General features: G+C 41.7%; 1 protein-coding gene and 1 pseudogene across 1 annotated transcript; both read right to left on the bottom strand.

Moving 5' to 3' along the window:
* Positions 1–19,481, bottom strand: part of LOC127652338 (troponin T, slow skeletal muscle-like) — a 24,225-nt pseudogene extending 4,744 nt beyond the window's left edge.
* pih1d1 (PIH1 domain containing 1) lies at positions 19,244–25,740 on the bottom strand. The gene is made up of 11 exons (XM_052139383.1): positions 25,603–25,740; positions 25,275–25,357; positions 24,750–24,807; positions 24,398–24,586; positions 23,369–23,430; positions 23,172–23,253; positions 22,092–22,188; positions 20,581–20,613; positions 20,223–20,301; positions 19,935–20,078; positions 19,244–19,744 (listed from the first exon to the last, which is right to left on the bottom strand). The coding sequence occupies exons 2-11, from the start codon at positions 25,353–25,355 to the stop codon at positions 19,709–19,711; spliced, it is 861 nt and encodes a 286-aa protein (XP_051995343.1). The 5' UTR covers positions 25,356–25,357; positions 25,603–25,740; the 3' UTR covers positions 19,244–19,708.

Genomic DNA, 25,740 nt, shown 5'->3' with positions numbered 1-25,740 from the left:
TGGATATTCTGCTAATTCATACTTTTCTAAAACGTTGCATAATGGCAATTAACTTATTTAGCAATTACACTAGTGCTAGTTTTGTTGCCAGTGTTGCTCAAGTGCACGCGTACGTGTCACCACCAGCAGTAAGTACCTGCATGTGTTGGGAAAAGGGAGAAGAGCGAGTTCGGCAAAAGCGGATTCGAACTCTGGCCGAACGCGTCAAAAGCTACCATCATGCACCTCACGCCTTACGCTACAGTAGTTATTTTGTGTCGAGTGTCTTTTGCTAAAAGACAGGCACCGAGCCGACACATAGTGCAAATATACACTCCGTTTTGGAAATTAAAAAAAATTACAAAAATAAATAAATCTTCCCCTCGCTTGGGCCCCAAGTGCGCATGGGCCCCTGGGCCCGTGCCCATAATGCCCATTGGGTAATCCGGGCCTGGCACCAACTCTAGAGCTGCTTTGGCTCTTACATCAGGCTCTCTGTTCCTGGTTTGGATAAACTTTCCCTGAGTGTATACTTCGCAACGAAGAACAGGTTTATCTGTTTTACCCTTAATCATCATGCCATCAACAACAACTTGTAATTTTTGAACATCATCATAATTACAGTGTCCTAGGATATCATGCCATGTCTGCATATCATAACACCCCTTACTTTGGTCATCATATTCATCATCTACTAAGTAGTAGTAAAGTCTGTTGTACTTATGAATGTGGAATTTTGTACCGTCTTTATTTTGTAGAACATTTTCCCCTTGCTTGAAGATTGCGGTGGCTCTGCTGGAAGTAGCTGCTTCTACAGAAAAGATGTCCTGCGGGTAGGAGGGGATGTACAACTATAGCGTTACATGTTGGACAAAACAGCGCAAGCACATAAACACAGCGTGCAAGTGAATTACAACAGTGTAAGCACCATGACCCAGTTCGCAAGTAAAATTTAAACCTGCAGAACTTGCAAATCCCAAATTCGAGCACAAAAAATACAATTGTGGTAATTTCCTAACCTTATACCTACCCCTAAACTTAACCTTCACAGAAACTTTTCTGCATTTTTATATTTTTATTAAAACATGATAAGCTGTTTTCCTTGTGGGGATAAATTTTGTTTCCATGACTTTCCAAAAGAGGGGTAAAAATATAGAGTAATTTATTAGAAGACAGAAACACCCTCGCAGACGTGTTAATTCGTATACTGCCAAGGTAGCCTAATATAACATGGTATAATATAAAATGTATAGTATAATATGTATAGTATTTTAAAAATAAAAATGTGAAAAACTTTACCACATTTACCGATTTTGATAACTGTGGAAACGCCGCATACAGTCTGTGAAAAGGGAACAAATAAATGACTGATGAAAACTTTAATTCATTATTTTTATTGGTATTGATGTGTGATGTGATCATTAAATATTTCTTAAATGGCAAAAAAAAATAAATAAATAAATAAATGAATTAGTAATATAATTTACACACGCATCAATTTAGCACGTGATTAAATCTAACCAATGAGATGTCTGGAACTTGCATAGATAATGACCCATTCCGGTTTCAACTGTTTTCTACCAGCTCCGTAAACCAATTAAGGTAATTTATCTTAAAAGTTATGTTTTTCCTTAAAATTCTTTAAACTTGTAGTGAATTAATTAATTTTAAACTAAAATACACCAGTTTTAGTTGTTAATATAATTATGAGTGTATTACTTTGCTCTATAAATGACAAATGGTCATAACGGCCTACTATTACAGTACAGAAATTCTGTTTTCTGAGGTTATTTATTAGTTAAATTGCAGATTAATCTGTTAACTCGAAGTAATTTACATCCATTTTGTTGTGAATTTGATTTATTATTGTTTTTAAATAGCAACGTAAACGAGGATTTGTCCAGCAACCATGTGTACGCCGGACGCATCCGCAACACAAATCCATTTCTTGTCATAGGTTGCGCGAGCGCTTGGACCAGTTCCGGCGCCATGGGCGGGCATTGGGGGGCCTGGCCCGCCCTATGAGTCACTAGTGCCCGCCCTGGACGATCCTGTCTCCCTTCATCAACTCTACGTCACGTCTCACATCTCATTTCATCGCGATCTCACAAAGCTCTTTTATTATGCAGCATGCAGAATTCAGCACTGAACAAAAACTCCAACGTTTTGAGCGCTGAGTGGATTTTATAAATTTAAATTTTAATTAATATAAATTTTAGAACTCAACACATATGTCTGTGATTGGCTACATTGCACAACGCTGCAAAAACACGTTATAATGAGAACATCTACTTATGCTTGCGACTGTAAATCGTTGTTTTGTTTAGATGTTCTTATTGCTTTTGTGCAATAGATGAATAACAATGTATTTGTTTTTGGATGTTTTATTTAGATAGGGAATCGAATCGTTTTATTCTCCCGCAACCCATTACCGCCCGCGACCGCACTCGACCATCAAATCTAGTCGTGAATGTTAGTAGTCCCGCGGGAGTCGACCAACCACCAGTCCTTGCTTGTTTGCACTTTTATTTATATTTTTTTTATCAATAGGCTACTGTAACTTTCGTTACAAGTTGGTAAGTTGTCGTTTTGTATGTACATGATGAATAAACTCTTGAATAAAAATAAAAATGTGTTTGGTCTGATTTAAAAAATAATATTTTTAAATGGATTTGATTGGTTTGTCGATAGTGAGCGCGGGAATGTTTGTTTGTGTCCTAAGCATAGTAGCGCTTAATAACGATAGCTGTTTTTTTTTTTTAAACAACTATGCTGAGCTATTTCGTGTGACAGTTACCATGGATATACGGCGTTTCTTTAATCAAAGACCACCAAAGTTGGCAGAAGAGAGCAGCGAGGTAAGGGGAGAAGACCCAGGGTGTAGCAGTTCACAAGAGGTCGATTCAACTCCCAACACTGCAGAGGCTAGCCATTCCAGCGATACTAGTTGGTCTAAAGGTGCGTACACACTGCCAGCGACATCGCGCGCGCGACAGCGACTCAATACCATTCATTTTCAATGCGAGCACAGCGACTTCCGGCGACACGAGCTGTCGCGACCGTTGGCGCTAGATGTGGGCGTGTCCAGCGACGCGACAAAGTTGAGAAAAGTTCAACTTTGGAGCGACTAACGGAAGCGACAGCCAATAGGAGAGAAGACGGGAGAGCTCACGTGATCCTTTCTCTCTCTCTCAGCTCCTGCAGTAACGGAAAGATGGATGAAAGGCTAATTCTTGCTGTTAGCAATGTTCCAGTGCTCTATGATATGTCTCTTCCCACGTACAAGGACATTTTTAAGAAAAATACTGCGTGGAAAGATGTATCTGAGATCGCGGGGATTTTATGGACCCACACAGACCGGCATTCGCATTTTCGCCGCAGATAAACAGCCGCTATGGCAAACAGCACGCCTTGTTTCTACTAGCTACTTCACCACCAGCCACTGGCGACTTGCAGCGACAAAGTCTCTAGGTGCGTACACACTGCCAGCGACTTTATCGCTGCAGGTCGCCAGTGGCTGGCGGTGAAGTCACTAGTGCGTGTTCCCACTACTGGTTGCCTAGTAACGTTTATAAATGACATTCACGGATGCCATTCCATTGCTGTTGACAGCGAATCTCTTTTCTTGCCACTAAAAACAAACATTTTGGAGGGAAAAGACTAAATATAAATGGAATCAGTACATAAAATGCTTTATATCAAAGATGAATGAGAAACAAGGCGTGCTGTTTGCCATAGCGGCTGTTTATCTGCGGCGAAAATGCAAATGCCTGTCTGTCTGGGTCCATAAAATCCCCGCGATCTCAGATACACCTTTCCACACAGTATTTTTCTTAAAAATGTCCTTGTACGTGGGAAGAGACATATAAAACACTGGAAAATTTCTAACAGCAAGAATTAGCCTTTCATCCACCTTTCCGTTACTGCAGGAGCTGAGAGAGAGAGAGAAAGGATCACGTGAGCTCTCCCGTCTTCTCTCCTATTGGCTGTCAGCTTCGTTAGTCGCTCCAAAGTTGAACTTTTCTCAACTTTGTCGCGTCGCTGGACACGCCCACATCTAGCGCCAACGGTCGCGACAGCTCGTGTCGCCGGAAGTCGCTGTGCTCGCATTGAAAATGAATGGTATTGAGTCACTGTCGTGCGCGATGTCGCTGGCAGTGTGTACGCAGCTTAACGTTACTTGTCAAAGCCTCAAGCAAGGGACGTCACGGCCACAGGTGGGTAAGGGATAAGCAGCTGCGGTGTTAAGGTGCGTACACACTGCCAGCGACTTTATCGCTGCAGGTCGCCAGTGGTTGGCGGTGAAGTCGCTAGTGGGTGTTCCCACTACTGGTTGCCTAGTAACGTTTATAAATGACATTCACGGATGCCATTCCAATGCTGTTGACAGCGAATCTCTTTTCTTGCCACTAAAAACAAACATTTTGGAGGGAAAAGACTAAATATAAATGGAATCAGTACATAAAATGCTTTATATCAAAGATGAATGAGAAACAAGGCGTGCTGTTTGCCAGAGCGGCTGTTTATCTGCGGCGAAAATGCAAATGCCGTTCTGTCTGGGTCCATAAAATCCCCGCGATCTCAGATACACCTTTCCACCGCAGTATTTTTCTTAAAAATGTCCTTGTACGTGGGAAGAGACATATCATAGAGCAATGGAAAATTTCTAACAGCAAGAATTAGCCTTTCATCCATCTTTCCGTTACTGCAGGAGCTGAGAGAGAGAGAGAGAAGGATCACGTGAGCTCTCCCGTCGTCTCTCCTATTGGCTGTCGCTTCCGTTAGTCGCTCCAAAGTTGAACTTTTCTCAACTTTGTCGCGTCGCTGGACACGCCCACATCTAGCGCCAACGGCCGCGACAGCTCGTGTCGCCGGAAGTCGCTGTGCTCGCATTGAAAATGAATGATATTGAGTCGCTGTCGCGCGCGATGTCGCTGGCAATGTGTACGCACCTTTAAGCGAGTCATTGAGTCATTTGTTCAAACAATTCGTTCAAACAGCTGATTCATCAAGAATAAAGTAGTCGTTCATGAATGGGTCATTTAATCTTTGACTCAACCGATTCGTTTAAAACACTGAATCATTTAGTAATGAAAACACTGTTGACTGTGAGATGCGTTCTGTTTCTGCTGGGATCTTTGTTTTAAAATAGAATGAAAAGTCAATATTGCATCTAAAATGTAAGTGACTTAATATGAATTACTTGTTTATTGAACTGTCGAAATCAGTGTTACATTTTCAATCGTGATGGTATTCAGCACTTGTATGGTGTTGCTTCATGTTATAAATATAAAAACTAATATACACATTTTGAATTTTTTACCGCAGTATGCTAACTGAGTTTCTTTGTGTGAGCATACCTCGCTGCGCTCACCAAGGAATGCAAACAATATCCTTTCTTCCGTCATGAAACGGGCGTCGAGTTCTTTAAATTCATGCATAAAACACGGGATCTCCAGATAAAATACATATAGACTCACTCAAACACAGCTGCCTACCATTCACACCACCAACCACCTTTAAATATTCATCTTCCCTTGTGCAAACTACAGTGCCACCAAAGGGACAAATTTCATCGTTACAGGTGCACCACATTTCTGGTCAATCACATACGAATAACATTAAATACATACAAAGGTAAAAATACTTGAATAAGGTACAACAATTACACAAATATTTTTACCACTAACCCAACCCATACTTCATTTAATTAACAACATACATTAAACTCCAAAGTGGTCCTTAATAATAATTTACAGTTCTTGTTGCACTTAAATCTTGTTTTGTATACTATTCTGATAATAGTGAAACTTTGTAATATGGCACTTTTTGTACCACTGTCTCCCTAAGATGATTCGCTGATGTTTTTCCTCTTTTGTAAGTCACTTTGGATAAAAGCGTCTGCCAAATGAATACATGTAAATGTAATGTATTTATATAATTTTAATATAACATCTGTTTTGTTTTTTGTTTTATATTTATAAATATTTATATATATTTATAATTTTTTTATATTTAATAAAGCAATTTAGACTATGAGTATTTTCTTTATTATAGGATAATTAGATGTGGGCCACATCTGGCCCAGATGTCAGACACCCCTCTGGCCCAGATGTCCGTCACTGCCTCAGACATCTGGCCCAGATGTGGCCCATGCCATTTCTGAGATGTGGCCCACATCTGGTCTGGTTGTGGCTGACTTCTAGCAGCCACAATCAGGTTGAGTCATCGCCGTCATTCCATGCGGTATGTGGGCCAGAAGAATGTGGAAGATGTGGGCCACAACTGGGCCAGATTTCATTTGCTATCTCGGTCACAGATCAGCAAAAACCTATTTGTAAACGCTGCTTTCGCAATTTTCTGACGATAGGAGGGAACACATCAAACTTAATAAAGACAGACACCCGGATTTATTCAAGCAAATAAAGCAGGTGAGTTTAAAAGCATATTATCATTTGCATTAGGGCTGAAACGTTTAGTCGACGTTATTGAAAATACAAAATTGATGAGAAAAATGTTCGTTGTCGAATAGCCGTTTGATCTCATTTAACGTAACATGAAATCACATTAAACTGTAACGATATCGCGTGAGAGCAGCAATTCATGCCTATGGAGGAAGAATTACACAGATCAGTCCAGATGCACTCGAAACTTTCACAGTTTATTTTATGTAGATCCCAAAGTATTAGGGAATGATTAAAAAAAAGTACATTCAAAAGCATGTACCGTTGTGGAATAAAGGCGGAGCTCTTTAAAGGAAACATCCCGGCGTAACATCTTAAATGCAGTAAAATTGCTTTATTAAAATTCAAATAATACAGAAGCAGGTCATGTTAATAACTATAAACTCAGAAACTGGCATTCCTCTGTGTGGTCGGTGCCTCTTCTATGAGTTGCGCGAATGTCCCGATCTCAGGGGGAGAGATTGAAACTGTACCCGGCTGAGAGAGACTCTGCCTCTGTCGCTCCTCCCTCGAGCGCGCACGCTAAATGCAGCTAGATTAGAATGCGGTTGCTCGCGACTTAATCATAATATCTAATATATATATGTCACTATGCATTTCTTATCATGAAGAAAATTGGCAATATGCAGCTTTATTAATACAAGAGCACTTTGCACATTAGTTTGTAAATTGTTTTTTATTAATTCTATTGTATGCTTGTTTATTTAGGCTTTTTTTTTAGTACTTAGTAAAAACTTAAATTACAAGTTGCAAAAGTTGAAGCAAATCTTATATAAGTGTTCAAAAATATTTTAAGCATTGTTCAGTTTTTTTTAGAATTAAAAAATAATATATTTAAATTAAAGTGTTGCTCAGTGGCATATTTCTGTTCTTAGTTCTGCTGCTAATGTTTTGTAGACTTTGTTAATAAAAGAGTGTTGTTTAGTAACCTGTTTTTGCTTTGGTACCGAAAATGGTATCGAGTACCGTGAAATTTCACTGGTATTGGTACCGACTACTGAAATTTTGGTACCGTGACAACACTAGTGCTCACACTGTTGTAATTCACTTGCGCGCTGTGTTTATGCACATGCGCTGTTTTGTCCAATTTAATGCCATATACAACGCCTGTTTCAGCGTTGCGTTGTGACGTCGCCCTCTGCTGTCAATCAAGCAAACCTCTGCATCTCCTCTGCGTTCAGCGATTCCTTTGCACCTTGTGCCATCAGCCAACTCCACGCAGTGTGTCTCGGCCTGGAAACTGTCGTCGAACTTCTTAAATTTTCCTACGTCCGTGATGATGTGTGACGTTGCCCCTGTATCCACCATCAGACCTGTTGCCTTGACACCGTGCCCCGGCTGGATATCCACGTCCCCGTCGCTCATCCGGAATGCATACTCCTTGCCGCTCACCTCCTCAGAAACTTTCCGCACGTCGTCTCGCCTATGTTTCCATCTGCGCGTTGCGTCACGATGTGTGTTGCTCTTACACTGACTGCACCATTGCGTTGACATTCTCTGGCTTTGTGTCCTCTCAGGCCACATCTGAAGCATATGATGTCCACACTCCCGGCTCCCCGATCACTTGAACTTGCCAAAGCGGGTTTTTCACTCGGCTGCGCCCGCGCCTTCATGACGTTGCCAGCTGATGCTATGGCGCGCATATTTTCTGTGTCCTCCTAGCTCCGTAGCTTAGTTTTGAATTCGGCAAAAGCCATCACCTTCTCACTTTGTGTGACATGTATAGCAAATGGTTTGAATGAGTCTGGCAGGCCCTTCAAAATCATGGCTACTAACAGTTCATCACTTAATACCTCGCCAGCTTTTCTCAAAGCTGTAATGCCGGTCTCTGCTCTTATAACATATTCAGTCACACTCTCGCTACTCGACTTTTGGAGTGAAGTCAGTTCGGTATACAGGCTAATTACACGTGGCTTACCTTTGCCCGCATAATAGTCTTTTAGTAGGCTATCTTTAGAGCTTTCCGCCCGTTGTCTGCTGCGTCTCTCATTATCAGCGACAAGCTTTTTTTCTCCAGAAATTGGATCAGCTCCGCATAAGCCTCGGCATTTTTTTCCTCGTCTTCCGCGAGACGGTGGGCTCTTTTAAAAAAAAGTCTCTTTTAGCCCTTGCAGTCGAAGATGGCCCAAAAATTTCGTCTCCCACAGTTCGTAATTCTTTTCATCTCCGTCAAACACTAGCCGAGACCAACGGCTACTCGACTCGGCAACCCGTCTACTGCTTGCTTAGTATGCTACCTCTGACGTTGCGACTTTTCCCTCGGCGGCACAACTTTTGACAACCATATCTGGGTGATCCTGGGCAATGAGTTAGATTGTTCAACGATTCTGGCGTGCTAACACAGTGGGGCATCAGCGCTCGTGCTGGAACTCTCACTCAGGAGAAATACTTTATTTTTTTTAGATACACTTCACATGTCACGTGTCAATCTCAGCCCATCTTATTGGTTGTTGGCATTGCTCATCACACAAGATATATGTTAACACATTGAGAGCACATTTATTTCTATTATGTCAACAACAGTATCTAGAATTTACTTGACTTGACTTGACTTGAGAATGGTGCCAAAAACAAAAAACATCCAGTGAGCGGTAGTTCTGCAGATGGAAACATCTTGTTGATGAGAAAGGTCAAACAAAGTATGGCCAGATTGGTTTGAGGGGACTGAAAGGCTACAGTAACTCAGGAAACAACTCTGTACATTTGTAGCGTGCAGAATAGCATCTCAGAATGCACAACATGTCAAACCTTGAGGCGAATGGGACACACAGTGGAAAACCATGTCAGGCAATTTATTAGGACCACGGTGTTCTAATAAAGTGCTCAGTGAGTGTATGTTTTTTGTAATAACATGCAGATATATGTGTGTTCACCTCAACCCATACTCTCGTAGGTTTTCAATGCTTAGGAGAGAGCGCCTCTCTGCAGGAGTTGTTCTCTTGATTTCTCGTCCAGTCAAGCGCTTCCCCCTTTTCTGCTCTGCCTATAACACAAGCACATACAAACGCACACATAAAAACATATTATGTATTCACAAAGATGTGTTAATGTGTACATATGGTAAAAGTACATTTACAGATTAGTTACTTATACCTTAGCTAAGAAGCCACCAAAGTTGGCCCCCATATTGGACAAAACTTTCTTCTTCTTCGCCTCATCTTCTGCACTCTTCTTAGCCTCCTCATCCTCCTTCCTCTGACATTCTACCTGAGGCAGAATACAGAAAATTAGAAAGTGCAAATCATATCTTTAAACTCTTTTTATCAGTACTCTGTGTTTATCACATTCAGCAAACAATTTTGAGAACATTCTAAGAATTGTATTTCTAATTTACCACAATCCTTGTCTGTCTATCATGTTCTTTCTCTGCTTTTAACCCCCTGTTGCTCTGCTCTCTGCCTGCTGCCTTTACTATATGTAAGTGAGCAAAGACAGAGAAAGAATGAAATACAGATATGTGGAGAATGTAAACAGATAGCAATGAGAAATGTGAGTGCAAAAATGAAATGATAAAAAAGAGAAATTGAATGGAGAGAGATCAAGGCTGGGAACGAGTATTAGCTGTCTATAACATACAGAGAAGGAGCTTACAATTCTCTCCTTCAGTCCAATCAGTTCTTCCTCTTCTTTCTTCCTCTGCTCAAAGTGGACATCAATTAAAGTCTGTAATTCTAGAAAGTCCTTCATCATTTTGTGGTGAATATCCTGAGAGGAAAAGGTTATGGCATAGATTATAGACATAAAACCATGAATTAAAAGGTCCTAATTTCTATCTATCTATCTGTCCTTTTTATACTTTTATTAGTGAAATATAGAGAAAATGGGGTGTTGGCAAGTGATACAAGCCAAATTCAATTTACATTGAATTACAAATGAGGACTACAGCAAAATAATTTCATCATAAGGAGGCAATAACATGAGAAGCACTCCAATACATAGTTTCAAATTCCTCAGAGAAGTGCAAAAAGGGAGGTAGGTGAGAGATGGTGAAAAAAGAAGTGAGATTTGTTTTTATCAAAAATAGTGAAAATAGTCCAAAGAAGGATTCTGGGTCAATCACTAGGGTGTTTTTATTAGTCAGTTGCAACTTGTTGCACAATTGAACAATGTGGCTGAAATGGTACTTACATCAAAATCCACCCATTCACCCTCTGGGATTTTTGGAGGGGAAGTTGTGGAACCAAGGGTCTTGGTGAGAGATAGTGATAAACAAGGATCAAGAGAATTTGTGGAATAACTGCTTAAAGATAACTATACAAAACTAGAGTCTGTGAAACTGATGATCAACAGATGTAGGCAAGATAAAAAAAAGAGCCGGAACACTTACTTGGGATGGGGTGTTTCCTCCTCTGAGTAATGAAAGGGGCATAGAAGAGTGAACAAGGAAACTCTTTTAGTTCACAAACAAGTGCAATATATCGCACTAGTCTATGTGCCCTTTGCAATTTATCTGATTGAATTGCTCTGGATGTCTTCTGTTAATGCATGACATCTGTTTTTCCTTCTTTAATCTTTTCACATTTCTTAAACATCTGCCAAATATAATTTGATTTCAATCAGTCTAAAGAACAATCAGCTCTTTGAATAATCACTCTGAAGCAGCATTATTAGGAAATAAGTGTGGATCTTCTCAATAACTCCAGGCAATGATGGGGGAATTTCAGTGAATTTTATTGAAGTGAATTATTTATTGTAGTTATTTAGTGTTCCAGCATTCTGTTAAAAACATGTCAGTGGTTAGTGGCACAATGTTAGCAGCAAAAGCTGGATTTGAGCAGACATTTAAGGCCTGTTATACTAAATCTGTAGCAGGTAAAAGACAGGAAGGAAAACTGATTAAAAAAAAAATCTTAAAGTTATGCTCCAGGTTCAATGCAAGTTAAGCTCAAAGGACAGCATTCGTGGCATAATGGTAATTATCAAAGAAATATATTCAACCGTCCCTTGATTTAAAAAAAAAAAGTTATAGTAAGGCCAGAAACTATTTAGCAAAGACGGCCACTTCTAATAAAATTAATGGGAGAATTTGGAATGCCCAACAGTCACGGCATTTAGAAAGGAAGTCTCGCCTTACAGGTAAAACAGCCAATCACCTTTTAGATACAGACATCGCCTGTCAATCATCTCAAGAATGCGCAGGCACATTAGCTACACAAGCCAGGAAAATTTCGGGGTTTTAGCATAATCTGAGGTAAAAAAAAAAAACTAAAAAAAAACACAATTTATAATACCAGTGTTGTCTGATTTTACTGCTGATTAATGCTCTATTCAACAGTTATCGTTTCACAATGAAAAGATAAACTCATTTTTCATAGTGATGAGCAGAGGATGGCACAGTGCAATTAATAGTACAGAACTCAGGAATCAAGGTCAGGATTAATACTTTAGATTAATACTTAATGTAAAATATTTCTGCCTATCCTCACCTTCTTCCTGAGTCTCCTCTGGTGAATATAATGAAAGTGAAAGATTACAGGAATTCAAGAAAGGGAAATATGAAAGGTGAAGAAAGATACAGTACATTATGGTTAAATTAACATAAAATATGAGCAAATAAGCTGAAATTTGCCAAATAATGATGTTGTCCATGAGCAGCCATAACATAAGAGCAAAACTATAATTTCCCACTAATGTGATTTTACAGTATGTCTTTTTGGAGGAGAAAGTAATTTTTCAAGTTTCTCATACTGTGTGCCAAACATTTGCAAACACACCTAATATTGACAAACAGGCACATACTGTAGACTTTATTCATAGTAGTGATATTTAACTTTTGACGTAAATAACAAGCAAGGCTGTGAGGATGTTATGAATACCCTGTCTTGTTTCTCTGTTGCCCTTTTGTTTACCATTGTTGTCACTTTTGCACTTCTTAGTTTTCACTTTAGTCCCTTATGTAACTCCATAGTCCTTGTTAGCGTTCGTGTTCACTGTTCATTGTTTACACCTGCCCTTGTTAATTTGCCTTTGGTTTCTGTTAATCACCTTGTTATCTTGTTTGAGTTCTGTTCTTTCATTGGCCACCTATCCCATGTTTGTGTATTTATACCCCGTGTCTTTGTTCAGTCTTTGTCGATCGTCGTTTGATGTTAACCTGGTGTGTGCTTCTCTCCCCAGTTCCCTGTTTGTGTCTACCGTGGTTTCCTTAACTAGTTTATGTTTCTTTTCCCCATCGTGGGTTGTTACTTTGTGTTTCTTGACTAAATAAAGTTCAAACTGCGTTTGGATCCGCATCTCTTCGTCAGCCTCGTTACTCAAGCATAACAGAACGATCGACCGCCCATGGATCCAGCAGTCCAAAGAGCGAATTATGAACTGCTCTGCCTGAAGCAAGGGGACCGACCGATAGAAGACCACATCCACGACTTTCTTGTCCTGGCAAACGTTTCAGACTTCCCTAATTCCTCCCTTGTGGTCTTCTTCCGAGGCAACCTGAGTGACGGGCTGAAGGAGCGGTTGCCACCGCCAACGCACGACTGGACGCTCCACGCGTTCAGTAGAGGAGACCCTACAGGCCTGCGGTTCTCCTCTAACAGTGGACATCATCGAGGAGAACCCGTGGCGCCTCCCACAGTATTGACCCTCCATTCGCCCATGGTTCGTCCTTTCACGCCTGTAAGCGAGCCAGCCGGCCCTCTTCGTCTGCCCGAGGAGGAGGAGAAGACAGGCTTCCGCCTCCGGCCCTCGCCTGCCCGGTCTGCGAGCCAGAGCCCATGCCTGCCCGGTGAGCGAGCCAGCTGCCACGCATGTCACAGTGAGCGAGCCAGCGGCCACGCATGTCACAGTGAGCGAACCAGCGCCTACGGCCTCTACCGTCAGCAAGCCTGAGCCCTCGTCAGCCGCGGTCAGCGAGCCTGAGCCCTTGCCAGCCACGGTCAGCGAACCTGAAGCCACGCTGACCAGGAACAACATCCCAGCTTCGCCAGTCGCATCAGCCCGGAGGAAGAGGAGAAAGGGAGAGGTCTCTGCACTCCAGCCACCGCCTGCCACAGCCCCATGCTCTGAACCCCCCTTGGCTCTGCCCTCAGCGCCCAGCGAACCCAAGCCGGCACTTACCACGGCAACCCAGCCAGAGCCCGTAGCCTCAGACGTCAGTGAGCCAGTGCCAATAGCCTCAAACGTCAGTGAGCCAGTGCTTGTAGCCTCGGACGTCAGTGAGCCAGCGCCTGTAGCCTCAAACGTCAGCGAGCCAGCGACTGCAGCCTCAAACGTCAGTGAGCCAGCGCCTGCGGCCTCGACCGTCCCTGAGCCAGCGCCTGCGGCCTCGACCGTCCCTGAGCCAGCGCCTGCGGCCTCGACCGTCCCTGAGCCAGCGCCTGCGGCCTCGACCGTCCCTGAGCCAGCGCCTGCGGCCTCGACCGTCCCTGAGCCAGCGCCTGCGGCCTCGACCGTCCCTGAGCCAGCGCCTGCGGCTCGACCGTCCCTGAGCCAGCGCCTGCGGCTCGACCGTCCCTGAGCCAGCGCCTGCGGCCTCGACCGTCCCTGAGCCAGCGCCTGCGGCCGTCAGAGCCAGACCGCCTGAGCCAGCGCCTGCGAGCCTCGACCGTCCCTGAGCCAGCGCCTGCGTGCCTCGAGCCAGCGCCTCCTGAGCCAGCGCCTCGCGAGCCTCCAGGCTCGTCCCCTGAGCTCAGGCTCCTCGCGAGCTTCAGAGCTCCGCCTCCTGAGCTTCAGGCTGCCATGCGGCCTCGAGCCGTCCCTGAGCTCAGCGCCATCGCGAGCTTCCGAGCTCCAGCTCCCTGAGCTTCAGCGCTCTCGCCCTCGAGCCTTCAGGGCTCCGTCCCTGAGCTCAGAGCCTGCAAGCCATGACCAGCTCCAAGAGCCAGTGCCAGTAGCTCATGACCGCTCAAGACGCTCGAGCCTGCCAGTGGTCGCCTCAGCCTCTGAGCCTCAGAGCTCAGCACCTCCCGAGCCTTCCAGGGCTCCGCCCCTCAAGCCTCTCGAGCCTACCAGGGCTCCGCCCCTCAAGCCTCTCGAGCCTTCCAGGGCTCCGTCTCTCAAGCCTCCCGAGCTTTCCAGAGCTCCTCCTCCCGAGCCTCCTGGGGCTCCGCCACTCAAGCCTCTCGAGCCTCCCGGGGCTCCGCCTCTCCAACCTCTCGAGCCTCCCAGGGCTCCACCTTCCAGGCCTCTCGAGCCACCCAGGGCTCCGCCTCTCGAGCCTCCCAGGGCTCCGTCCCCCGAGCCTCCTACGGCTCCGCCCCCAGAGCCTCTTGAGCCTCCTATGGCTCCGCCCCAGAGCCTCTCAAGCCTCCTGGCTCGCCTCGAGCCTCCTGCGCTCGCCCGAGCCTCGCGCTCGCCTGAGCCTCCTGCCTCGCCCAGAGCCTCCTGTGGCTCCGCCTCCAGAGCCTCCTATGGCTCCGCCTCCAGAGCCTCCTATGGCTCCGCCTCTCGAGCCACTCAAGCCTTCGACGGCACCGCCCTCAGAGCCTCCCGAGCCTCCTACGGCTCCGCCTCTCGAGCCACTCAAGCCATCAACGGCTCCGCCCTCAGAGCCTCCCGAGCCTCCTACGGCTCCGCCTCCCGAGCCTCCTACGGCTCCGCCTCTCAAGCCACTCAAGCCTTCGACGGCTCCACCCTCAGAGCCTCCTACGTCTCTGCCCCCAGAGACTCCAGAGCCTTCCTGGTCTACATTCCTAAAGCCTCCCACGGCGCCACCTACCTCGGCTCCGCCTCCAGAGCCTCCCTCAGCTCCGCCTCCTGAGCCTCTTTCAGCTGCACCTCCAGAGCCTCCCTCAGCTCCGCCTCCTGAGCCTCTTTCAGCTGCACCTCCAGAGCCTCCCTCAGCTCCGCCTCCTGAGCCTCTTTCAGCTGCACCTCCTGAGCCTCCCTCAGCCCCGCCTTCAGAGCCTTCATCGCCCTCGCCTCCTTCGGCTCCGCCTCCTGAACCTCCTTCAATTCCGCCTCTGAAGCCTCCATTGGCTCCATCTTCAGAGCCATCTTCGCCCTCGCCACCTTCGGCTCCACCTCCAGTGGCTCCGCCTTCTGAGCCTTCTACACCATCGCCTCCCTTGGCTCCGCCCAACACTGTTCCGCCTCCTGACCTGCCCCCTTACCGCCTGAGTCTGCCACGGCCCTGCCTAAGCCACCTTTGGCGCCGCCTCCCAAGTCTTCCCCCATCTCCCTTTGTGCCCCCCGTGGACTGTCTCATCTCCCTTTGTGCCCCCGTGGACTGTCTCATTTCCCCTCGTGGCCCCCCCGGACTTCCTGCCTGCCCTCTGTGCCCCTTGGACTGCCTCCTTGTTCTTGTGCCCCCCCTGGTCTGCCTGTCTGCCCCCGCTGCCATCATTTTGTTCTCTGTGGGTTTTTTGTCTTTTGTCTTTTAGGATCGTCTGGAAGCCGATCCTTTGAGGGGGGGCTCTGTTATGAATACCCTGTCTTGTTTCTCTGTTGCCCTTTTGTTTACCATTGTTGTCACTTTTGCACTTCTTAGTTTTCACTTTAGTCCCTTATGTAACTCCATAGTCCTTGTTAGCGTTCGTGTTCACTGTTCATTGTTTACACCTGCCCTTGTTAATTTGCCTTTGGTTTCTGTTAATCACCTTGTTATCTTGTTTGAGTTCTGTTCTTTCATTGGCCACCTATCCCATGTTTGTGTATTTATACCCCGTGTCTTTGTTCAGTCTTTGTCGATCGTCGTTTGATGTTAACCTGGTGTGTGCTTCTCTCCCCAGTTCCCTGTTTGTGTCTACCGTGGTTTCCTTAACTAGTTTATGTTTCTTTTCCCCATCGTGGGTTGTTACTTTGTTTCTTGACTAAATAAAGTTCAAACTGCGTTTGGATCCGCATCTCTTCGTCAGCCTCGTTACTCAAGCATAACAGAGGGATAGACTTGCAGTCTCTCCAATGACATGTATAAAGCTGTAAAGCCCCTAAATATAATTTCCACAACAACTAGAGGTTTTTTTTTGTCTACTGAAAGTTTGGCAGATGTTTTCTTTTTTATGTTTCATTGGTGGAACCATCCAAAACACTTATACAATATTACAAACTATTAAACAGGCTGTTAGTCCTCGCAGCCTTTTTTTAATTCCTGTCGAAAAATAAAATATGACGCAACTGTGAATAATGTCAATGGGAAGCAATTCTGTGCCTAAAATCAAGTATTACATTAGTATATTGACTTTGCACTAGCCTTTTTAAGCAAACATTACTAAACAAATTCAAGACAACACGCATAATAATGACACATTACACATCAAACCTTCCAGAGGTTTTTTTTCATGCTATACTAATGTCTTTGTCTTTTTTTATTTTTTATTATTTAAGTTAATCGCTGAGCGATTTCACCCTGTGTCTTATGCTGGCATGCCTCAGCCTCACTCACAGGGCCGGCCCAAGCCTTTATGGGGCCCTAAGCAGAATTTGATTTAGGGGTCCCTCAGTGACGCCAATATGATAGAATATTGTCAATGCTTGATTATTCGCACACTATAAATCTAACACACCCCTTTTCAGTTTTATTAGTTGTAGCTGTGTTGCTTACAACATACCAATGTCTGCCTGGCATGATTTTACCCTTCTACGGTTTTAAATGTAACAGTAGCACACCTATATTTACCCAATCTTGTTATCCCTCTGTTACCAGTTTTGTGAACTTCCTAGAGAACAATTTGCAGCAGAAGCTGCAGACTGCATCATTTCTTTTTGAATAAGTGAGCAGCTCCACTTAAATTTTTTTCCCATGAATTAACTTTCTGTAGGTGTAGTGGAAGCTTCGGCCATCAGGTTTTTCAGGGAATGTGAAGTTTTCCTTTATAGGCAGTGGCCCTCTGCTTACCAGATCAGTCCTTTCTGAGACAGACAGGATAGATGACAACATAAGTGGATGCACGTGCTGGGAAGTGCTCCTCACATGCAGAGGATGGACCTGATGAAAGATGAAAATAATAATAAAAGCTAGCCATGTTAGGTGTCATATTAGAAGGTAATGCAACTGTCTGTCAAAAACAAAGGCATATATTTATCTATCCATATAAATATATTGATCTGGGATTGTTGAAAAATCATCATCAGCTGTAGCACTGGAACTTGGGGCAGGTGGCTTTGGTTGTGCCCCACGTCCAAAATATTTCAACAGTGCTCCTAGGGAAGTTTCGTAAGAGTACATATTTGACAGAATATTTGACAAAATATGTTATTTTCTCAACACAAATTATTATACACAGCAGCAAGCCATCTGTACTCCTAAAACAACAACTCTTAATTTATAACTAGCTAATTGAGGCATAATGATATTGGAATATAATAGCAAAGACCCCAAAATGGTAGACTAATGTAAATAATGTTAAGTTGTCAGTTATCAGTACAACGTTTATGGAACAGAAGCTTGTTTTTATTACAAAAATATATACCCAGGAAAGTTATTTTTACACAGAAGACAAACACTTTAATCTAAAACTTGCTAAGTAATATGTTGTACTAATAATATATTAAGATGTCAAGGGTATTTACGGATGATTAATCAAACTTTCCTAAAAAAGAAGATATGCTACATAGGCTATGTTAACTAACTAGCCAGCTAATGTTAGCTCATAACTTAGCCTAGTTACTTAACATACCTTTATCGTGCTGTTTTTTTCTCTTCCTCTGTTTTCTTCTTTTTCCTTTTCTTTGCACCAGAGGATATGTCCTTTTTTGTGACATTGCTGTTTTGCTGTCTGAATGTGCTTGCATCCTGTAGCCCGTTAACATAATATTGCATTTAATATTGCGTTTTTGTATAATTAACATTGTCCATTGACAGTATAATCACCAAAAAAAAAAACCATTAATGTGCTCTTAGGGGCCCCCTGGTGGCCACCAGCCCTAAGCAGCCGCTTAGTTCGCTTATGTCTTGTCCTGCTCACTCATATCTATCTCTGTTGTTTGAAACAATTCTATGGTTGTTGTGTCATCAGCCAAAGGATTTTATGATCCTTCTTATACTTTACTGTCTCTGAACAAAAATGCCCTGCTGTCACTGTGCTAATGAGATTCTCAGCATCTAAAGGGCACTTACATAGCCATAGATCAAATTACAAATGGAGGATGATCTAAGTTCGTAAAAGGAGCAGAGACCTTTTGAGAGGAAGAGGAAGCTTCAGACAACGTTATGGGAGGTCGTAGAAGAATTACCCAGGGAATTCTGAGTAATTCTTCATTTTAGCCATGGGGAGATTATATGAGTCATGACCATTCTTTATTGCTCTGAAATTTAATTTTATAAATAGTTGAGAATGTTAGCACAATGGCTTATCATTGTCTCTGCATGTTAAGCTGGGATAAGAGAAAGTATGCGATATTAAAATATTATTTTATTATATTGATTTTATTAATATTATCCAAAAAATTATTTTACAAAAAAATCGAAACATTAGTTAGGTGTGTCAGGAACCTGCCCTGGCAGTCCTGTTTTCTGTTTTTGGTTACCATGTGTACCATGCCCCTCCCAACTAGTTTGCTTCCTGTCTACACCCCCTTGTTAAGCCTGATTAGTGTCAATTTGTCTGGCCAGTTCTCTATTTACGCTTGTCTATTTATTCCTGCCTTTTTCTTGTGCTCATTGATGTACTGTCTTTGAGATGTTATCTGACTTTTGGTCTTCTGTCTTGTTTCCTGATTGTCGGTTTCTTTTTTCGTTATTTTTGTACTTATTTCCCCATTTTGCCGTTGTTAACGATTTCTCACTATCCCACCCCAGTGTTTGATTCCTTATTTTCCCCACTCCCTGACAAAGTGTTACTTGTACTTAAGAGTTTCGAATGAACCCCAAGCCCCAAACCTCAAAGAAAGTGATTGAATGTTCAGAACAAAATAAAGGGGGTTATGCTGAATACTTTATTAAGGTACTGGATTTAATTACGTATTTAAGTGATTACTGACTTCCTACTTGTTAGGAACATGAAGAGGAATACCAACTACATGCTATTTGCAATGACAGGTATAATTAAATTTGTCATTAAATTTGTTACGTTCCCTTGGCCTCTCTTTCAGTTGTGGAACCACAAGTAGAAGGTAGAGGGCAACAGGAGACATCTTCAGAACTTTCATCAATATCTCCATCATTCTATATATTTCAAGTTCTCATCTGGTGAAAGTGCTCTAAATTTGACATACATCCACTTATTTAACATGAATAATAGCAGATATTAAAGTTTAAAAAATTCTTGATTGGAGGCGTTTTCATGGTTTTCACATATTGTTAAGTACACTGGATACAAACACACCATATCGCATTCAATGTACAAAATGAAAACATTTATTGTGAATTGAAAGCCTTGCAATAGTTTTTATGAAGACACTACTGGCATGGTCACTGTGAGAGTCTGAAAGGAAGAGAAGAAGAGACTGTGAGTGAGACATAATTCTACTGCAAATTTGCCTCAGCAAACTTCAAAACAAATATAACGTAATGGGTCAAAGAGAGGTAATTGTTCAACAAAAATAGCATAAAAATACTATACAAAAAACTTCAAATAGGAGGGAAAGAGATAAAGTACACTTGATACAATTTACCTGTGTTTGTGTGTTGTACTGGGCTACACTGTTTTCTTGGTCAATAAGCAAAGGAAAGAGAATATCCAAGTGGAAAAGAGAAGGTCGAGCAATCAGCACTAGCCTGTCTTCTCCCAAGTCCAGAACAAGACAGCGAGCAGACATCTAGGAAGGAAAGGAAGAATAAGCAAAGCCTAGAATCATCCAATCAGAGAACAAATCTTTAAAAGCAATTTTCAACCATTCAGGGTGTATCGGAGAGTTATCTCAAGAGTGAAGGCAATTAAAAACAAGGCCTCTGTTACTTACCACTCCCGGAAGCAGGATCTCTGCGATCAGATATTCAGCATTTCTAGTTGGGGGCTCAACCAGTAAACAGAACTCTGGGCTGGAGTTAATGAAGCAAAAGAGAAGGCATGAAAATGAAAAGGCATGCATTATAATTCACATTACAACAAGCAAAGTTTTGCCTTACATTAACCAAATAAATCTTAAAATGAGAATGACAAAGAAAGGAGTGAAGAAAAATCAAGGCATGGACTTTGTACTAATTTCTGGGTATGCCAAACATGAATCATTAAACAGAATCAAACCAAACAATTTACAGTTGTACCATTGTTGTTCAAGTGCAAAAACATACATCCAAATGACTTTAAAATGAACATACCGTTTAGTAGATGAAGGTGTGGTGTTAGATTTCCTGTCAGTAGAGAAAAAATTATTAGAGCAATTATGTTTAAAGTTGCTTTTACAAACAGACCACCAACTGATGGGATCCATTGCAGAAGATAGCAATAAGCCACATATTTGCAGTATGTAAACAGAATTGACTGCACATATGGACAACTCAATCATGTCTCACATGACCAATTTAAACACTAATATCTTTTAACAAACAGACAAAGAGTCGCACTACTTATAAGTCCGAGTCAGGTAAAGCACACGTTCATGTATTCAAAAGGATAACAGATCATGACAGTTTAAGAACAATTGACATATTATTGTTAAAAATCCAGTTAACGACAAGACTAAAGAGACTGAAAAAAGACAAAAATTATCACTTAAAGACTAACAGAAAAAAGTACCCAATTTTATGTTTAAGATCTGACACATCAAGTCATATATTAAATCCAATTACACTTAGAGAATTTCTAAATGTTACTTTTCATTACCCTCTAGCTACAAATGCTTTAATAAGATAATTGTGTTTGCTCATAAATGAGATAACAGAGACATTACAGGCAAAGAGCGATCATATTATGACACCCTACAATCCAAGGCAAAGTGCTGTATAAAATAGCACTGGTGGAAATAGTGTTACCAACAACTAAACTGTTATCTACAATATAAGTGTGCTATTTTTTTAGTTTCAAAATAATTTAGTCTATCCCAGCTTATTGTGCAGAGACAACTATAAGCAAGCCATTTGTAGGTTAATTTTCTCGAAAACTGTTAACACCATTTCTGTCACTATAAAAATCCCTCTGTTTGTTTTGAGTCACCTGCCCAGTCCGACACAACAACGACTCAACCAATGGTGTGAGTTGTGCCGATCTAACAGCAGATTGGAGCGTATTCTGAAGGCTGTTTTATTTTTGCAATTCCGTTAAGTGGCTAGTGGTGCAGACATTACACACTTCAGCTTTAACAAACAGGTGCAGGGTTGTATTTTGCAGTATCTAGCCAGCTAAGTCATCTTATTTAACAATAATTTTATTTGGTTTTTAAAAGCATTAGTTTACTTTACAATTTCATTGTGATGGAGGCCATGTACTGTAATATTTCTCGTTATTTGTCTTTTAATACTCTTCCTGCACACTAACACTACAAATAACATACCATTGAACCATTTTTTAACATATAGCAAAATAAAAGTATTCTAGCTTTTATGCACAAGTTAGGATAAAGCAGGATACATTTTCACTAATGGATCTAATACAACTATACTGACAGATCTTTTTCATATTAATGGTAGTATATTATATGCTCCCACTTTTGGTCAAGAAAAGTCTTGAAGACCACCAGCCAATTTTGGCTGTTTTAAATTATGGCTGGAAAGTAAGTGTAACATCACCCTCATGTTGAAAGAACATTTAAGGGAAAGAGTGACAGAGATATGCGGGTGGAGGAGAGATTGAATAATATAATGTGAAATAGCGTTGGGAGGGGAAAACATACTTGGAATCAATTTCCTGGATAACTGGCTTGTTCTTGGTGCGAATGTTTTGCTCTACAACAGAACCCATGAACTTCCTGTTCTTCAAAATCTTAATATCTAAAAAGCAAAGAAAGCAAATAAGCTTTATGCATGTATTCAGAACATATATAGATATACACACACTTGCAGACCTTGTTGTTATTAGGAACATCTGTACACTAACTTATTCATGTGATTATCTAATCAGCCAAATGTGTGACAGCAGTGCAATTCATAAAATCATGCATATACAGGTCCGGAGCTTCAGTTAATGTTTCACATCAACCATCAGAATTGGGAAAAAATTTGATCTCAGTGATTTGGGCCGTGGCATGATTGTTGGGTCCAGATGGGCTGGTTTGAGTATTTCTATAACTGCTGATCTCCTGGGATTTTCTCACACAACAGTCTCTAGAGTTTACTCAGAATGGTGCCAAAAAAACCATCCAGTGAGCGGCAGTTCTGTGGATGGAATTGACTTGTTGATGAGAGCGGTCAGACTGGCCAGATTGGTTGGAGCTGACAGAAAGGCTACGGTAACTAAGAAAACCTCTCTGTACAATTGTAGTGAGCAGAATAGAATCTCAGAATGCACAACACATCAAACATTGAGGCGAATGGGCTACAACAGCAGAGGATCACGTCGGCTTCCACTTTTGTCAGCCAAGAACTGAAAACTGAGGCTGCAGTGGGCCTACAACCTGTGTACCTCAGCAGAAATCGAGATTCATCAGACCAGGCTATTTTTTTTTTTTTTTTTGTCTTTAACTTTACTTGTTTTAACTGTCCAGTTTTAGTGAGCATGTGCCCACTGCAACCTCAGCTTAACTGAAGCTCCTGACCCTGTATCCGTATGATTTTATGCATTGCACTGCTGCCACACAATTGGCTGATTAGATAATCAAATTAATATGTAGGTGTACAGGTGTACCTAATGAAGTGGTCGGTGATTGTATATAACAGAACACATCATCATGCATCTGCAAATTATCTGCGTGCAAACAGTACAAATAACTGCAGAGAAATGAATACGCATGCCAATATGCTGTATTGAGACTGACCTCTGCTTAATTCTAGACTGTATTTGTTTTCCATTCCCTCCAAAGAAACTGCTATAAGAAATTGCTGGAACAGGGTGTCTTTCTGTTGGGTTCAAGCATACAGAGTGATGGTCATGGATGCAGAAGAATGGCAAGAAAACAAAAAGAGTCTGGCTGAGGTATAACTTTCAGGGTGGCGTCACACACAAGACACAAACCTGACATTTCTGGAAAAACTCATCATTGATCACGACATCATACACTGTGCAGCCTTGTGAGTCTGGCAAACAGAAGAATATGTTAAGTCATCTGCACAGTCAAACCAGCTTCATTCTCATTTGAAAAAGTCAGTATAAAGGAAAGAAAATTCTAAATCTCAGATTAAAGAAAACAATGGCAGAAGGATGTAAAGGAGGAAATTGGAAAATGTCAGCATTCCCACAATTTCCTATCAATTATTTTTTCTAGTTGTTTGTGCTTCCTGCATAAGGATTTTTCTAATTCAGATCGATTCACTAATTACTTGTTTTTGTGAATCAGTTTGACTGATTTACAGAAAAGAACAATTCTTTCACAAATCACTATGGCTTGTGAGTAGGCATATGAAGTTACTCAGTAATACGGTATATTACGTAATTAACATCCACAATATTGTTATTGTGGGCACTTAAATACCGTAAATATTTCTAGATAACCTTTCAGACAAATTGTTTAAATTTTTCTGATTGCACAGTAGTTTTTTTTTTTTTTTTCATCATTGAATCAAGATTCCAAACACTGCTGGGGGCCTGGTTATTTTAGCTAGCACCAAGCTATTTATTAGTAACTGACATTCTATCCAGAAAAAAACATGCATACCATTCTTGTAGGCAATTAGTGGTTCAATAGGTTTTTTTTTAAAGTTCCGGGTACGTTTCAAAGTTCTTTTTTATCTGTTAATTAAAAAGGCAAGTTAAGTATTGAAAAAAGTAATTGAACTTGTTATAAAGAGAACAACAATAAAGTTTGTTAATCTTTCATCCCATTTTTGTAAAGTAATTAAATATACCGCGATAATACCGTATACTGCAATGAAACCTTCAGCACTTATCGTGATGTGAAAATGTGATACTGTCACAAGAGCAGACTATCACTAGCAATTTTCATGACTTCTTTACGATTTCAATGACATGAAAACACAATTATAACATTTCCTATTGGTTTTCCATGACTGTGGGAACCCTAAAATGTGAATGTGACCAGCTCACTGTTGTCCATTTCGGTATGGGGCTCGCCGAGACTCATGGGCACTCTGTAACCTGTAGGGTCTTCTGACTCCAGTAGATCCACCAGTGCTTCCTGGGACAGGTGAGGAGGGGGTGGTACAGCCGGTGACTGACAGATATTCAAAAAGACTTTCTGTTTGTCCAACACAGAGGAGGTCTTCACACACATGCCTGGCATTAAATGGAAATTCAGATACAGACTGATAAAAAGGATGGCTTTAATGATATAAAAGAAACTAACACCACCAACACAAATTAAATACAAATTTCTTAAGAAGTGTTTGTCTTCAACAGTTCTGAACAAAAAAAGTAACAATCTACATTTTTAACTAACCTGGTTGTGGTCGGATGACTTTGGAAGGAGGACTGTCACTTTGTATTTTCCCTATGGTCTGTGAGGTTGGACAAAACAAATACAAAAAATGTGGTGATTAGATGGAGCAGGATGTCTCAGACTCTTTCGGAATCCATTTAATCATTTATGTCACCCTTAAATGTTGAATAATTAGAATGGAATTTAGAAGTAATGAAAAGATGGCATGGGAAAACAAAATAAATGATGCAGTGTGTTCTGATTCCACAGAGAAATAAAACAAGAACAATGTGCAGTGTACAATGAGACAATTGCTAGTCTAAGTTTAATAGTCAATAACTTAGTTACGTGGTTCTTAAACTAAGACGCAAGAAGCTACATTAAGAAAACATGAAAAAAATAACAATTTGAATCAATACAAGTTGTTATTATCTTTTAATAACAGTGTAAATTCCATATTCGTGCAGCTGCGTAACACAGTTTGAGAACCACATAAGAATACATTTGAAATTTGCAGCGAGTTACATAATTTGTCAAGGCGGTTACCTGAAGCAGGAGTTGCTGATAAAGCTCCTCTTGCTGTTTCTGTTCCAGTTCAACACTGAGGAGGGACGTGTCCGTTTCCATGACTACACACATAAACACAATTTGAAGTTATAATGAATACTAATTGCACTAAACACTAACATGTAAATATGTAATCTGAGCAGTATTATGCACTGTTCTGAGTGTCTGAGACACTAAAGAATTGCTAATCTGCTAACTCATGATAACTAGCCAAACTCTCGTGCTATAAACGCGCTAGCTACTGTGCAGCACGCGGATATACATACATTCGGGAGAGCGTTTTTTTCCCACACAATGCCATACTTACTGAGCGGTATTACAAAACATATATTCGCGTTGGATAAGGAGTTCTAAAAGAGGCAATGACACTCCTTAAACTGGATGCAACAAAACGACTGTAAACAGTTCAGTGTGAGCAGGACAACATGCTTACGAGTAGTTAAAG

This window comes from Xyrauchen texanus, chromosome 12 (assembly GCF_025860055.1).
Source record: "Xyrauchen texanus isolate HMW12.3.18 chromosome 12, RBS_HiC_50CHRs, whole genome shotgun sequence".
NCBI classification, from domain to species: domain Eukaryota; kingdom Metazoa; phylum Chordata; class Actinopteri; order Cypriniformes; family Catostomidae; genus Xyrauchen; species Xyrauchen texanus.
Note: the sequence above shows the minus strand (reverse complement) of the source record. Positions and strands in the feature narration are given on the sequence as shown.